General features: G+C 43.3%; 1 protein-coding gene across 1 annotated transcript in view; it reads right to left on the bottom strand.

Annotated features, from left to right (window-relative positions):
• Positions 1-4,436: 4,436 nt before the first annotated feature.
• The window catches only part of LOC143783331 (uncharacterized), a 29,080-nt gene continuing 16,913 nt past the window's right edge, over positions 4,437-16,603 (bottom strand). Inside the window, exon 4 of the mRNA XM_077271733.1 lies at positions 4,437-9,217. Coding sequence (XP_077127848.1) covers positions 9,116-9,217 — 102 coding nt within the window. The 3' untranslated portion in view covers positions 4,437-9,115. The remainder of the gene's footprint in view (positions 9,218-16,603) is intronic.

Here is a 16,603-nt window from a genome sequence, read left to right on the forward strand (position 1 = left end):
CCTGGTGATGCCATTCGGGCTTTCTAATGCTCCATCTGTGTTTCAGTCCTTTATGCATGACATCTTCCGAAAGTACCTGGATAGATTCATGATTGTATATTTGGATGATATTTTGTTTTTTTCGGACGATTGGGAGTCTAATGTGAAGCAGGTCAGAATGGTGTTCCAGGTCCTTCGTGCTAATTCCTTGTTTGTGAAGGGGTCTAAATGTCTCTTTGGAGTTCAGAAGGTTTCATTTTTGGGCTTCATTTTTTCCCCTTCTACTATCGAGATGGACCCTGTTAAAGTTCAGGCCATTCATGATTGGACTCAGCCTACTTCTGTGAAGAGCCTTCAGAAATTCCTGGGCTTTGCTAATTTTTACCGTCACTTCATCGCTAATTTTTCTAGTGTTGTTAAACCATTGACTGATTTGACCAAGAAAGGTGCGGATGTGGTCAATTGGTCCTCTGCGGCCGTTGAGGCTTTTCAGGAGTTGAAGTGTCGTTTTTCTTCTGCCCCTGTGTTGTGTCAGCCAGATGTTTCGCTCCCGTTTCAGGTCGAGGTGGATGCTTCTGAGATTGGAGCAGGGGCTGTTCTATCTCAAAGAAGTTCTGGTGGCTCGGTGATGAAACCATGTGCTTTCTTTTCTAGAAAGTTTTCGTCTGCTGAGCGCAATTATGATGTGGGCAATCGAGAGTTGTTGGCCATGAAGTGGGCGTTCGAGGAGTGGCGACATTGGCTTGAAGGAGCCAAGCATCGCGTGGTGGTCTTGACGGATCACAAGAATCTGACTTATCTCGAGTCTGCCAAGCGGTTGAATCCTAGACAGGCTCGATGGTCGCTGTTTTTTTCCCGCTTCGATTTTGTGGTTTCGTACCTTCCGGGCTCTAAGAATGTGAAGGCTGATGCCCTTTCAAGGAGTTTTGTGCCTGATTCTACGGGAGTTCCTGAGTCGGCTGGTATTCTCAAAGAGGGGGTAATTTTGTCTGCCATCTCCCCTGATTTGCGGCGGGTGCTGCAGGAGTTTCAGGCTGATAGACCTGACCGTTGCCCAGCGGAGAAACTGTTTGTACCTGATAGATGGACTAGTAGAGTTATCTCTGAGGTTCATTGTTCGGTGTTGGCTGGTCATCCTGGAATCTTTGGTACCAGGGATTTGGTGGCTAGATCCTTTTGGTGGCCTTCCTTGTCACGGGATGTGCGTTCTTTTGTGCAGTCCTGTGGGACTTGTGCTCGGGCTAAGCCCTGCTGTTCTCGTGCCAGTGGGTTGCTTTTCCCTTGCCGGTCCCGAAAAGGCCCTGGACGCATATTTCCATGGATTTTTTTTCAGATCTCCCTGTCTCTCAAAGGATGTCGGTTATCTGGGTGGTTTGTGATCGCTTCTCTAAGATGGTCCATTTGGTACCTTTGCCTAAATCGCCTTCCTCCTCTGATTTGGTTCCATTATTTTTCCAGCACGTGATTCGTTTACATGGCATTCCGGAGAACATCGTGTCGGACAGAGGTTCCCAGTTTGTTTCGAGGTTTTGGCGGTCCTTTTGTGCTAAGATGGGCATTGATTTGTCTTTTTCTTCAGCTTTCCATCCTCAGACAAATGGCCAAACCGAACGAACCAATCAGACTTTGGAGACATATCTGAGATGCTTTGTTTCTGCTGATCAGGATGATTGGGTGTCCTTCTTGCCTTTGGCTGAGTTCGCCCTTAATAATCGGGCCAGCTCGGCCACTTTGGTTTCGCCTTTTTTCTGTAATTCTGGTTTCCACCCTCGTTTTTCTTCAGGGCAGGTTGAGCCTTCGGACTGTCCTGGTGTGGATTCTGTGGTGGACAGGTTGCAGCAGATTTGGACTCATGTGGTGGACAATTTGACATTGTCCCAGGAGAAGGCTCAGCGTTTCGCTAACCGCCGTCGCTGTGTTGGTCCCCGACTTCGTGTTGGGGATTTGGTTTGGTTATTGTCTCGTTATGTTCCTATGAAGGTTTTGTCTCCTAAGTTTATGCCTCGTTTCATTGGTCCTTATAAGATTTTGGAAATTCTTAATCCTGTGTCATTTCGTTTGGACCTTCCAGCTTCTTTTGCCATCCATAATGTGTTTCATAGGTCGTTGTTGCGGAGATATGTGGCTCCTATGGTTCCCTCCGTCGACCCTCCTGCCCCGGTGTTGGTTGAGGGGGAGTTGGAGTATGTGGTTGGTGGAGAAGATTTTGGATTCTCCTATTTCGAGACGGAAACTTCAGTACCTAGTCAAGTGGAAAGTTTATGGTCAGGAGGATAATTCCTGGGTGGTTGCCTCTGATGTTCATGCTGCCGATCTTGTTCGTGCCTTTCATTTGGCTCGTCCTGATCGGCCTGGGGGCTCTGGTGACGGTTCGGTGACCCCTCCTCAAGGGGGGGTACTGTTGTGAATTCTGTTCTCGAACTCCCTCCGGTGGTTATGAATGGTACTTCGTTGAGTTCTGTCCATGGACTCCCTCTGGTGGTTGTGAGTGGAGGTGCTGGCTCTGAGGTTTCTTCCTCAGCTGACCTCGTTTAGTTCTAGGCTGCTGCTCTATTTAACTCCACTTAGATCGTTACTTGAAGCCAGCTGTCAATGTTCTAGTACTGGTTCAGTTCTCTCTTGGATCTTTCAGATGACCTGTCTACTCCAGCAAAAGCTAAGTCCCTGCTAGCTTATTTGTTTACCACTGTTTTTTTGTCCAGCTTGCTATCATGATTTTGCCCGGCTAGCTGGAAGCTCTGGGATGCAGAGTGGCACCTCCACGCCGTGAGTCGGTGCGGGGGTCTCTTTTGCACACTCTGCGTGGTTTTTTGGTAGTTTTTTATGCTGACCGCAAAGATACCTTTTCTACCCTCAGTCTGTTTAGTTAAGTCTGGCCTCCTTTGCTGAAACCTATTTCATTCCTGTGTTTGTGACTTCCATCTTAACTCACAGTCAATATTTGTGGGGGGCTGCTTATTTATTTGGGGAATTTCTCTGAGGCAAGTTAGGCTTTATTTTCTATCTTTAGGGGTAGTTAGCTCTTAGGCTGTGAAGAGGCGTCTAGGCAGAGTCAGGTACGCTCCACGGCTATTTCTAGTTGTTTGTGATAGGATTAGGGGTTGCGGTCAGCTGAGCTCCCACTTCCCAGAGCTTGTCCTGTATTACTAGTTTGCTCATCAGGTCATTCCTAGTGCTCCTAACCACCAGGTCATCATAACAGTAATGGGCCCAACATAGTGCTGTATGGAGAATAATGGGCCCCTGCATTGCTTCTCATACAGTATAATGGGCCCACAGAGTCCTCCATATATTATAGTAGGCCCCACATGATGGTCCATATAATTTAATGGCCCCACATGATGCTCCATACAGTATAATGACACCACATAGTTCTCCATACAGTATAATGGTCTCACATGATGTTCCATACAGTATAATGGCCCCACATGACAATCCATACAGTATAATGGCTCCACATGATGCTCCAAACAGTATAACACCTTCCCCTTACTGTTGGGGTTCCTCAAGGATCAGTCCTAGGCCCCCTCCTCTTCTCTTTGTATACTGCCCCTATTGGACAATCAGTAGATTTGGTTTCCAGTACCATCTCTATGCTGACGACACCCAATTATACACTTCTTCTCCTGTTATCACGCCGACCTTTTTAGAAAACACCAGTGATTGTCTTACCGCTGTCTCTAACATCATGTCCTCCCTCTATCTGAAACTGAACCTGTCAAAAACTGAACTCCTCGTGTTCTCTCCCTCTACTAACCCACCTTTGCCTGACATTGCCATCTCCGTGTGCGGTTCCACCATTACTCCAAAGCAACATGCCCGCTGTCTTGGGGTCATCCTTGATTCCGAGCTTTCATTCACCCCCCACATCCGATCACTGGCTCGCTCTTCTTATCTGCATCTCAAAAACATTTCTAGAATTCGCCCTTTTCTTACTATCGACTCTGCAAAAACTCTTACTGTTTCTCTTATTCATTCCCATCTGGACTATTGTAACTCTCTACTAATCGGCCTCCCTCTTACCAAACTCTCCCCGCTCCAATCTGTCCTGAATGCTGCAGCCAGGATCATATTCCTCACCAGCCGTTACACCGATGCCTCTACCTTGTGCCAGTCATTACACTGGCTACCCATCCACTCCAGAATCCAGTACAAAACTACTACCCTCATCCACAAAGCACTCCATGGCTCAGCACCACCCTACATCTCCTCTCTGGTCTCAGTCTACCACCCTACCCGTGCCCTTCGCTCCGCTAATGACCTCAGGTTAGCATCCTCAATAATCAGAACCTCCCACTCCCGTCTCCAAGACTTTACACGTGCTGCGCAGATTCTTTGGAATGCACTACCCAGGTTAATACGATTAATCCCCAATCCCCACAGTTTTAAACGTGTCCTAAAAACGCATTTGTTCAGATTGGCCTACCGCCTCAATGCATTAACCTATCCATCCCTGTGTGGCCTATTAAAAAAACAAAACAATAATCAGGTTCCTCGCATCGTGTTCTCATACACTTTATGCAGTCAATAGCCTCTGTGTCTGTACTGCTACATACTTAGGCTGTTAACTGGTTCATGCAGCTTTACATGAACACCCGAGCCTTACACTATGGCTGGTCCAAATAACTAAAGCAATTGTTACCATCCACCTCTCGTGTCTCCCCTTTTCCTCATAGTTTGTAAGCTTGCGAGCAGCAGGGCCCTCATTCCTCCTGGTATCTGTTTTGAACTGTGATTTCTGTTATGCTGTAATGTCTATTGTCTGTACAAGTCCCCTCTATAAGTTGTAAAGCGCTGCGGAATATGTTGGCGCTATATAAATAAAAATTATTATTATTATTATTATTATTATTATTATAATGGGCCCCATGTACTTTTCCATACAGTGTAATGGTCCCCACATAGTCCTCCATACAGTGTAACGGGCCCCTCATAATCATCTATACAGTCTAATGGGCCCAACATAGTGCTATATGGAGTATAATGGGGCCCTGCATTGCCTTCCATACAGTAAGAAAACAAAAGGAAGTAAGGACAGAAAGAAGTTGACCATACAGTCCAAAATGTCGTGGTGAAAAGTCGAAATATATTATTTAATTATAATCAGGTAAAAAATAACAGAAAAACAGCTACAATGTGAGTAGGAGAATAAAATTACTAAGAACAAGGACACACACCAAGAACAATGGGACTAGATGTTAAAGTGCCAAAATGTAATAGATAAGTGAATACATATATTAGTATAAATACTGGACGATATAAAAGGTAAAGGGTAAATGAATCAAAATAATGGGTAAACCACAGAATGTAAATATAGCAATATAGCAAAAAATGTGCAGTGTTGTAAGTAAAATGCTAGTGCAGCCTTACACCAGTAGGTGGCACCATAAATCCATGGTTCTTTAAAATGTATAAATCATCTTTAAAATAACAGGACACAATAACAGCATTAAGTGGGTAGAGCTTGTGAAGGAGAAAAGGGACCATACTCCTGAATGGTGTCCTTTCATACAGTACAATAACCCCACAGAATCCTCCGTACAGGATAATAGGCCCCACATGATGGTCCATATAGTATAATGACACCATATAGTGCTCCATGCAGTATAATGGTTTCACATGATGTTCCATACATTTTAATAGCCCCACGTACTTCTCCATACAGAGTAATGGGCCCCTCATAGTCCTACATACAGTGTAATGGGCCTCACACAGTCTTCGTACAGTGTAATGGGTCCCACATAGTCCTCCGTACTGTACAATGGGCTCCACATAGTTCTCCATACAATGTAATGGGCCCAACATAGTGCTATATGGAGTATAAAGAGGCCTTGCATTGCCTTCTGTACAGTAAAATGGGCCCACAGAGTCCTCCATACAGTATAAAGGTTCCACTTAGTGCTTCATACAGCATAATGACCCCACTATATGCTCAATACAGTAAAATGGCCCCACATGATGTTCCATACAGTTTAATGACCACTTAAAATGCTCCATAAAATTTAATGGCCGCACATGATGTTCCATACAGTATAACGGAACCCACATAGTCCTCCATACAGTGTAATGGGCCCTACATAATCCTCCATTCAGTGTAATGAGCTGAACATAGTGCTCTGTACAGTATAACAGGGCCCAACATTGCCTTCCATGCAGTATAATGGCTCATAGAGTCCGCCATACAATATAATGGTTCCACTTAGTGCTTCATACAGTATAATTGGTCCACAGGGCTCCATACAGTTTATTAGGCCCCATATAGTGCTCTATATAGTCTAATGGTCCCACATAGTGCTACATACTGTATAATGGCCCTACATAGTGCTCCAAACTGGATAATGGCCTCACCTAGTGCTCCATACTTTATAATGACCCCACATAGTGCGTCATACAGTATAATAGCCTACATAGTGCTCCTTACTGTATAATTACCCCACATAGTGCTCCATGCAGTATAATGGCCCCACATAGTGCTCCATACTTTATAATAACCCCACATAGTGCTCCATATTTTATAGTGGCCTTACATAATGCTCCATGCTGTATAATGGCCACACATATTGGTCCATACTGTATATGTTTAATAGGCCACACATAGTCCTCCATACAGTGTAATGGGTCTCACATAGTCCTCCGTACAGTGTAATGGGCCTCACATAGTTCTCCATACAGTGTAATGGGCCCCACATAGTCCTACATTCAGTATAATGGGTCCAACATAGAGTTGTATGGAGAAAAACGGAGCACTGCATTGCCTTTCATACAGTATAATGGGCCCACAAAGTGCTCCATACTGTATAATGGCCCCACATAGAGCTCCATACTGTATAATGACCCCACAGAGTGCTCTATACTGTTTAATGGCCCCACATAGTACTCTGTATAGCATAATGTCCCCACATAGTGTTCCATACAGTATAGTGGCCCCACATGATGCTTCATACTGTATAATGGCCCCACATAGTGCTCCATACACTACAATGGCCCCAGATAGTGCTCCATACAGTATAATAGCCCCACATGATGCTTCATACAGTATAATGGCCCACAGAGCCCTCCATACTGTATAATGGCCACATATAGTGCTTCATACTGTGTAATGGCCCCACATAGTGCTCAATATGGTATAATGGTCCCACACAGTGCTCCATACAGTATAATGTGCCCACGTGATTGATCAATACACTATAATGGCCCCATATGATGGTCCATAGAGTATAATGTGCCCACATAGTGCTCCATCTAGTATAATGTCCCCACATGATAATTTAACTCACGGCGACTCAGTGATACACTCCCGGTGCAATTACTTCCTGTCAGTGTATCGCTGGAGGCTGGGTAGAGCAGTCACATCCGCCGATGTGACTGTTCTACACGTGAGATCATCGTGGGACACTTGGTATTAAATGGACTACATTGGACAGGATAGTACAATTTGTTGGTTTATTATTTTTTGATTGTTTGCAGGAGACGAGGGCGTCAGGGATTAGGCGTTCACTAAGAATTGTAAATTTAGATTTAATAAAGGAGTATGTGTGATTTTTTCAAATAAAGGACTTTAATCTGGCCGTGTCTTTATTTACCATGTAACTATAGGATTAGTAACGGATAGGTGTCTTATAGACGCCTATCCATTACTAACCTGTGGGCTTGATGTCACCTGACAATACAAAGGTGACATCAACCCCACAAATATGACCCTCATCTGCCACCGCTACAGGGAAAGAGGGAAGAGCGAGGTTAAGGGCCAGATTTTGCGCATCTATAAGATGCTCCATTTATGGGGTGGCTGAGAACTGATGTTTTTAGCCTAGGGGATGCCAATATCCATGGCCCCTTCCCAGGGGTGGATTAAGGGTAGCCAGGGCCCCGGGCTGTTCAGACACTGTGGGCCCCCCCCAGTCACGTGACGGGGGTCATGTGACGGGAGTCATGTGACGGGGGTCATGTGACAGGGGTCATGTGACACCCGAACCAGATTATTCCAGAAAAATGGCCGGGCCCTACGCTACTGTAACCTATTAAATATTTGTTAAAATCTGCAATACAATTTAGGTATATTTTGACCAATAATATCACAAACGAGGAACAAATACCACCGCGCCATGACCAGACCACAAATTACAACCACAGTGATCGAATAATATCACATACAAGGAACAAATACCACCGCACCATGTCAAGACCACATATTACCACCACTTGGTGACCAAATAGCACATTCAAGGGACAAATACCACAACACCATTTCCAGACCACATATTACCACCACATAGTGACTGAATACTACAATACTGATCAGTAATTTAAAAAAAAACAAAAAAACACAATACTATCACCATAAGTGCCAGTATTCACAGGAGATCTGTACTTAGTATGCAGTGTCTGTGTAGAGGTAATACAGAGATCACTGGTGACTAGTGTTGAGCATTCCGATACCACAAGTATCGGGTATCGGCCGATATTTGCGGTATCGGAATTCCGATACCAAGTTCCGATATTTTTGCGATATCGGGACTCGGGATCGGAATGCATATTCATGTGTAAAATAAAGAATACAAATAAAAAATAGGGATATACTCACCCTCTGACGCGCCCTGGTGGTAACCGCTGCAACCGGCAGCCTCCGTTATAACTTCTGAACCATTAATATGATAACTTAGAATGACTTATTGTCTCTCCCAAGCTGCTTATAGGGATACCTGTTATGTTTGTTTTTAAATTTCTTTTATATTGTTATGATAAATACATTTTGTACTAGTTGATAAAATACTTCTGACTTTGTGTGCCTTCATGTACAGAGACTTAACATCTCTGGAAGTGTGTTTTCAAGTATTATTTATGCATACGGTATAGCACCATTATGAACATTTTTTTGTGAACTATAATATCTTTTTAATGAGGGCGCTGATCATGTGAATCTCTATGCCTGTTGCACATGTAGCACGCTCTTTCAATCTGAGTAGCGCGCCTGAGTTTATTATGCGGCACTGTAATCATTCAATGTGAAGGAGAATGGCCGCACTTTGTTATTGATGTAATGTGCTGCCAGGAGCTGCGTGTGTTCTTATATTAGTCCGTGTAAATGCGTCATATCCATGTCGGACATCTGTGGATGATATAATAGTCCTGTATCTCACAAGTCCTGGGGCGCTGAGCAGCTCTCCGTCGTCTTGTTCTGCCCCCAGGTTAGGTGAAATTCCTTTATGTTAAACTGTATCATCAGAAGCGAGCACATCTGTGGAGAGGAAGGAAATCCAGATTATTAGTGTTAGAATAATGCTTAGCGTTTTATATCTGGCAACAACTACTATTTACTGCTGTGTAATAGTGCATAAGTATCTGTCTCCAGCAATATTGTTATATTGCCAGTAAAGTACTGTTAAGAAAAAAAAAGAAACCCGGAAGTTCCTGTTCACATTGTGTGTAACTGGAGCACATTTTTTAACTTTCACTTTGCAAGCTAACAGACAAGATGCTAAGATCCCAAGCTATAGGAAATACCAGTTGTAAGCTGTTATCTTTGTTCCTGAACAAATATATATTCACAGTTGAATGGCTGCACAGTACAGAGAATTATCTGCTACTAACAGGTTAAGGGCTCAGAAACCCAAAGACACAGACAACAGCCCAGAGGAGAGAGAACAACAATGTACTAAGAAGAAGAAGCAAAGATGGCCTCCAGCAGCAACTCTGTGAAGTCCACAGTGCCAACTCTGACTAACCAGAACTATCAATCCTGGAAATTCAAGGTAAAGATGTCGCTGATAAGATAAGGTCCACCTGACCCACTACCAGAAGACTGGGTAGATGGGTAGATAGGGATAAAAGCACTATCTCCCTCAGTTCAGATGATGATGATCAGATTGTGAATGTATGTAAATGTGAAACTGCAAAAGAAATGTGGGAACAGCTGCAGAAAGGGCATGAAAGGATAAATCTAAGCAATAATCTCTATTTAAAGAGAAATCTGCGTTAGTCTAAGCTAAATAAGGCCAAGATACACAAGATTACATAAGAAATACTGTAGAAATTGTAGAGTATCTGCGTGGTATTGGGAAATTTCTAAAGGATCTCCATGTTGCTACACTACTACTAAGCAGTCTACCAGAAAGCTGTGACACACTTGTAACTGCACTAGATGTGGGCCCAGATTATGAGTTTACATTGGACTATGTCAGAGGGAAGCTTATGGGTATAAGTGAAAGACAGAAAGTGTAAGCAGCAGTGAGGTATCCAAAGCAAAATTCCCTTAAAAAACCCAAGATCTCCTAAAAATACAGGTAATTTGGAAAGAAACACTTGAGTGTTTTGTCTGCAAGAAATCAGGGCATCTAAAGGCTGACTGTTGAGTCTGGAAAGCTAGAATGAGTCAGCTGAAAAATCAAAATAACCATCAAAGGGTTAACAGTTCCATAACTGAAGAAATTGACACTTCATGTAGGGAAGCTGTGTTTACTGTTAATGCAAGTACATCAAACCATGCATGGTGTATAGACTCTGGGGCAAATAGTCATATGAGTAATAACATAATCTTCTTCTCTAACCTGCATCAAAGTAAGTCAGAGAACAGGATTTTGGCTAATGGTCAGTATATGAATTCAGAGGGAATAGGAGATGGTTACATTAATTGATAAGTCTCCCAAACACAAAGCAGAAAGATCCCAGTAAAGAAAGTGCGCTATATCTCAGTCTTTAAAGCAATCTGTTATCTGTGAAGAAACCAACAAGACAAGAAATGAAGTTACATTTAAAGATGACAGCTGTATCATCTCAAAGGAAGGTCACACACTAGCAGAAGGAAAAATCAAATATGAGTCCTACTAGCTAAAATGCAAGGAAAGTGTATACACTGCTAAACATGAACAGCAAAGAATTGTATCCACAGGCGTCATGCACATGAAAACTCAGAAGCAATAAGAAAGTTAGTTAAAAAATAACTTGCTTGATGTATAATTTGCATAATCAGACAATGAAATGTACGAGCTGTCTTAAAGGGAAAATGTCAAAAAAATCCTTTCCTAAGAATAGTTCTACAAAGTCAGAACAGCTTCTGGACTTAATACACACAGAAGTGTGTGGTCTAATGAGTACTCAAACTCCTGGAAGCAAGAGGTACTTTCTCACATTTATAGATGATTATTCAAGCTATATACTTGTCTATTTGCTTCACTGCAAACATGAAGCTCCAGAGAAACCTGAAATATCTCTTGCTGAAGTATGTAAAAAATTTGAGAGATGCCAAAAATTCTTGGTGCAGATAATGGAACTGAATATACAAGTAATGAGACACAAATCATTTAAAAAAAAAATGGAATTGTGTTTCAGACCACTGTACCATACAACCCTGAACAAAATGGTGTTGTGGAAAGAAGGAACTGGACACTTTGTGAAAGTGGAAGAAGTAAACTATTTGATGCAAATTAACCAACAACATATTGGGGTGAAGGAATCACAACAGCTTGCCATCTTCAAAATAGACTATGAGGTAAAGCTACTGAGAAAACTCTTTGTGAGCAATGGAACAGCAAGAAGCATGAACTTTAACGTAAGAATATTCGGAAGTAAATTATTTGTACATATTCCCAAAGAAAAATTTATCGAGTGGGAATCTCATGCAAAGGAGGGTATCCTGGTGGACTACAGTGAAACCCAGAAAAAGTATAGATTCCTGCACTCAGAAATGAACAAGGTCACAATAAGCAGAGACGTAATGATTGATGACCACTTCGTGTCACTCAAGTTTCATGACATACAAGTATTCCAGCTGAAGCAACAACAATCTCGGTCACAACGTCAAAATAACAAGAAAAAGATGTAGAAGCTTGGTTAGGTTCTTCAACCACTGAAAGAGCAACAGAAAAATCAGGTAATCCTGAAGTCAGGAGATTGTAAAGTTCAAACAAGGGTATACCAGCTAAGCGTCTATCCTATTTTGTCAAAACACTACCTGAGTCCAAGCCGCAGTCATGGGATGAGATGCAACAACTACCTGTCCATGAGAAACTGAAGTGGATTAATGCTGCTAATGAGGAAATGAAGGCCTTTCTTCAACTTCATACTTGGAAACTCACCAAACTACCACAAAGCAAGAATGCAATCAAATGTAAATAGGTTTTTAAGTCCAAGTATGACTCCGAAGGCAAAGTTCACTGATTTAAAGCAAAAGGATATTCTGAGAAATATGGTGAAGATTATGATGCCACATATTTATCCAGTTGCTGAGCAGCAGACCACATTCAGGACTCTAATGGCTATATCTGCTGTACAAAAGATGTTTATCAGATATTTGGACATCAAATCTGCCTTTTTAAATGGTGACATTAAAGAGAACTTTTACATTACTCAACCTGAGGATTACATCAAAGAGGGTGAAGAGAATCTCGTTTGCAAACTACAAATATCTCTCCATGTTGTTCAGCAATCGGCAAGAGCGTGGATCACCAAAATGAACAAAGTCTTATTGAAAGAATGATGTAAAAGAGATCAAGCAGATCCGTGTATGTACACAATAATGTACAGATGGAAAGTGGGTGTGTATTCTCTTATATGTGGATGATGTGATTATGGTTTAGGAAACAGAAATTGCTAAGATGACTACAATTCTGAATGACTATTTTGAAACTAAAACCTTGTAAAAGTTACATGTTATCTAGGAAACCAGGTCCAAAGAGAAGAAGATGGAAGCTTCCTTATATACCAAAGTGCAAAAATCAGATCAATTCTGAATCAGTTTGGAATGTCAGAAGCCAATAGTAAATCAACCCCAATGGAACCATCATACTTAGAGGGAGAAGATGATCTGCTACTTAACAATGAGACATACAGACAGGCAGTGGGGACACTTCTATACATACCAACTATGACTCAACCGGATATCACTGCAACAAATGGAATTCTCTGCAGCTATATGGAAAAAATGCACTTAAAGGACTGGAATGCCAATAAGCATGTTTTTTTTATATTTGAGGGAGACTCGAGGCATAAGTTTAAGGATATCTGCAACAGGAGATCTAAAACTCACAGGCTATGCGGATGCAGACTGGGCCGATGACTTAAGTGATCGCAAATCAGCTATTTGTTCAAGCTTGTAGAAAGGTCAGTTTCTTGGTCTAACAGAAAACAGGTGTCTGTAGCCTTGTCATCTACAGAAGCAGAGTATGTGTCTGCAGCCCATGCAAGTCTGGAGGTAATTTGGTTAAAACAACTGTTAGGCAAACTTGTTAAGCCATCAGCTCAACCAACGGTTGAGTATTGTGAGACTGACCAGATGATAGCTGATGTTATAGCAAAGCCACTTCCAAGAGGCAAATTTGAAGAATTTAGAACCACTATTGGACTAACAGGATAAGTAGCTGTTGAGCAGGAGAATGGGAATAATGCTTATTATTGTATATATTGTATTAACTACTTACTAATGTTTAATAATGCATGAGTTTCTGTCTCCATCAATAGTGTTATATTGCCCGTAAAGCAATGTTAAAAAGAAAAAAAGGAAACAGGAAGCTCCTGTTCACACTGTGTGCAGCTGGAGCACAGTTTGATTTCAAGCTGACAGACAAGATCCTAAGTGTTATGATCCTGGTGGTTAGAACACATGAACTGACCTGATAAGTAAACCCAAAAATACGGACAAGCTCTGGGAATGTGGGAACTTTACTGACCGCAATTCTGATCCTATCAAACCACACTATAGGCAGCCGTGGAGCGTTCCTAACTCGGCCTAGACGCCTCGTTCACAGCCTGAGAAACTAGCTACCCCTAGAGAGAAACAAAGCCTCACTTGCCTCAGAGAAATTTTCCCCAAAGTGTAAGCAGCCCCCCACAAATAATAACGGTGAGTTTAAGGGGAAAACGCAAACATAGAAATAAAAATAGGTTTTAGCAAATGAGGCCCGCTAATAACTAAAAAGTCAGAAGATAGCAAGGAATCTGTGCGGTCAGTATAAAATACTACAAAAGTATCCACGCAGAGAATACAAAAAGACCCCCACACCGACTCACGATGTGAGGGGCGCAACTCCGCACCCCAGAGCTTCCAGCTAGCAATCAAATAGCATATAAGCAAGCTGGACTGAACTCATAACATACTGAGAAACATTTTCAAATAGAAATGAGCAAAAAAGGACTAGCATGAACTTAGCTTCTCACGAGGAGACAGGTCACAAGGGAAGTTCCAGAGAGATCTGAACCAGTACTGAATACAACGACAGCAGGCAACAAGTAAAGGTCCAGATGGAGTTAAATAGGCAGCAGGCCTAGCAGGAAACGAGGCAGCTGGAGTCCAGCTACAGACCAGCCGTAACACTAAAAGCCACCTGAGGGAGCCCATGAACAGAACTCACAAAGTACCACTCATGACCACAGGAGGGAGCTCGAGAACGGAATTCACAACAGTACCCCCCCCTTGAGGAACCCTCACCAGAGCCCCCAGGCCGATCAGGACGAGCCAAATGAAAGGCACGAACCAAATCGGCAGCATGGACATCAGAGGCAACAACCCAGGAATTATCCTCCTGACCATAGCCCTTCCATTTAACCAAGTACTGAAGCTTCCGTCTCGAAATACGAGAATCCAAGATCTTCTCCACCACATACTCCAATTCTCCCTCGACCAACACCGGAGCAGGAGGGTCAACAGACGGAACCACAGGCACCACATACCTCCGCAACAATGACCTATGGAACACATTATGAATGGCAAAAGATGCTGGAAGGTCCAAACGAAATGACACCGGATTGAGGATTTCCAAAATCTTATAAGGACCGATGAAACGAGGTTTGAACTTAGGAGAGGAAACCTTCATAGGAACATAACGAGATGACAACCATACCAAATCCCCCACACGAAGTCGGGGACCCACACAGCGACGGCGATTAGCAAAGCGCTGAGCCTTCTCCTGTGACAACGTCAAATTGTCCACTACGTGGTTCCAAATCTGCTGCAACCTATCCACCACAGAATCCACCCCAGGACAGTCAGAAGGTTCAACCTGACCTGAGGAAAAACGAGGATGAAAACCAGAATTACAAAAAAAAGGCGAAACCAAAGTAGCGGAACTAGCCCGATTATTGAGGGCGAACTCAGCCAATGGCAAAAAAGTCACCCAATCATCCTGATCAGCAGAAACAAAACATCTCAGATAAGTTTCCAAGGTCTGATTCGTACGTTCGGTTTGGCCATTCGTCTGAGGATGGAAGGCCGAAGAAAAAGACAAATCAATGCCCATCTTAGCACAAAAGGACTGCCAAAATCTGGACACAAACTGGGACCCTCTGTCAGACACAATGTTCTCCGGAATACCATGCAAACGGACCACATTCTGAAAAAACAGCGGAACCAAATCAGAGGAGGAGGGTAACTTAGGCAAAGGCACCAAATGGACCATTTTAGAAAAACGATCACAAACCACCCAGATGACAGACATCCTCTGAAAGACTGGAAGATCCGAAATAAAATCCATGGAAATATGCGTCCAAGGCCTCTTCGGGACAGGCAAAGGCAAAAGCAATCCACTGGCACGAGAACAGAAAGGCTTGGCCCGAGCACAAATCCCACAGGACTGCACAAAGGAACGCACATCCCGCGACAAAGAAGGCCACCAAAAGGACCTAGCCACCAAATCCCTGGTACCAAAGATCCCAGGATGACCCGCTAACACCGAAGAATGAACCTCGGAAATAACTCTACTGGTCCATCTATCCGGGACAAACCGTCTCTCCGGTGGACAACGGTCAGGTCTATCGGCCTGAAACTCCTGCAGCACCCGCTGCAAATCAGGGGAGATGGCAGACAAGATCACCCCCTCTCTGAGGATACCAGCCGGCTCAGAAACTCCCGGAGAGTCAGGTACAAAACTCCTAGAAAGGGCATCAGCCTTCACATTCTTTGAGCGAGGAAGGTATGAAACCACGAAATCAAAACGGGAGAAAAACAGCGACCATCGAGCTTGTCTAGGATTTAACCGCTTGGCAGACTCGAGATAAATCAAATTCTTGTGATCTGTCAAGACCACCACGCGATGCTTGGCTCCCTCAAGCCAATGTCGCCACTCCTCGAATGCCCACTTCATTGCCAACAACTCCCGATTACCAACATCATAATTCCGCTTGGCAGGCGAAAACTTTCTAGAAAAGAAAGCACATGGTCTCATCACCGAGCCATCAGAGCTTCTCTGTGACAAGACAGCCCCTGCTCCAATCTCAGAAGCATCAACCTCGACCTGAAAGGGAACAGAGACATCAGGCTGACGCAAGACAGGAGCCGAAGAAAACCGACGTTTCAGCTCCTGAAAGGCCTCAACGGCCACAGAAGACCAATTAGTCACATCAGCACCCTTTCTAGTCAAATCCGTCAAAGGCTTAACAACACTAGAAAAATTAGTGATGAAGCGCCGGTAAAAATTAGCAAAGCCCAAGAACTTCTGAAGGCTCTTCACCGATGTAGGTTGAGTCCAGTCATAGATGGCCTGGACTTTAACTGGATCCATCTCGATAGTAGAAGGGGAAAAAATAAAGCCCAAAAAGGAAACCTTCTGGACTCCAAAGAGACATTTAGAGCCCTTCACAAACAAGGCATTGGCACGCAGGACCTGAAACACCATCCTGACCTGCTTCACATGAG

Source organism: Ranitomeya variabilis, chromosome 6 (assembly GCF_051348905.1).
Source record: "Ranitomeya variabilis isolate aRanVar5 chromosome 6, aRanVar5.hap1, whole genome shotgun sequence".
Taxonomy (NCBI): Eukaryota; Metazoa; Chordata; class Amphibia; order Anura; family Dendrobatidae; genus Ranitomeya; species Ranitomeya variabilis.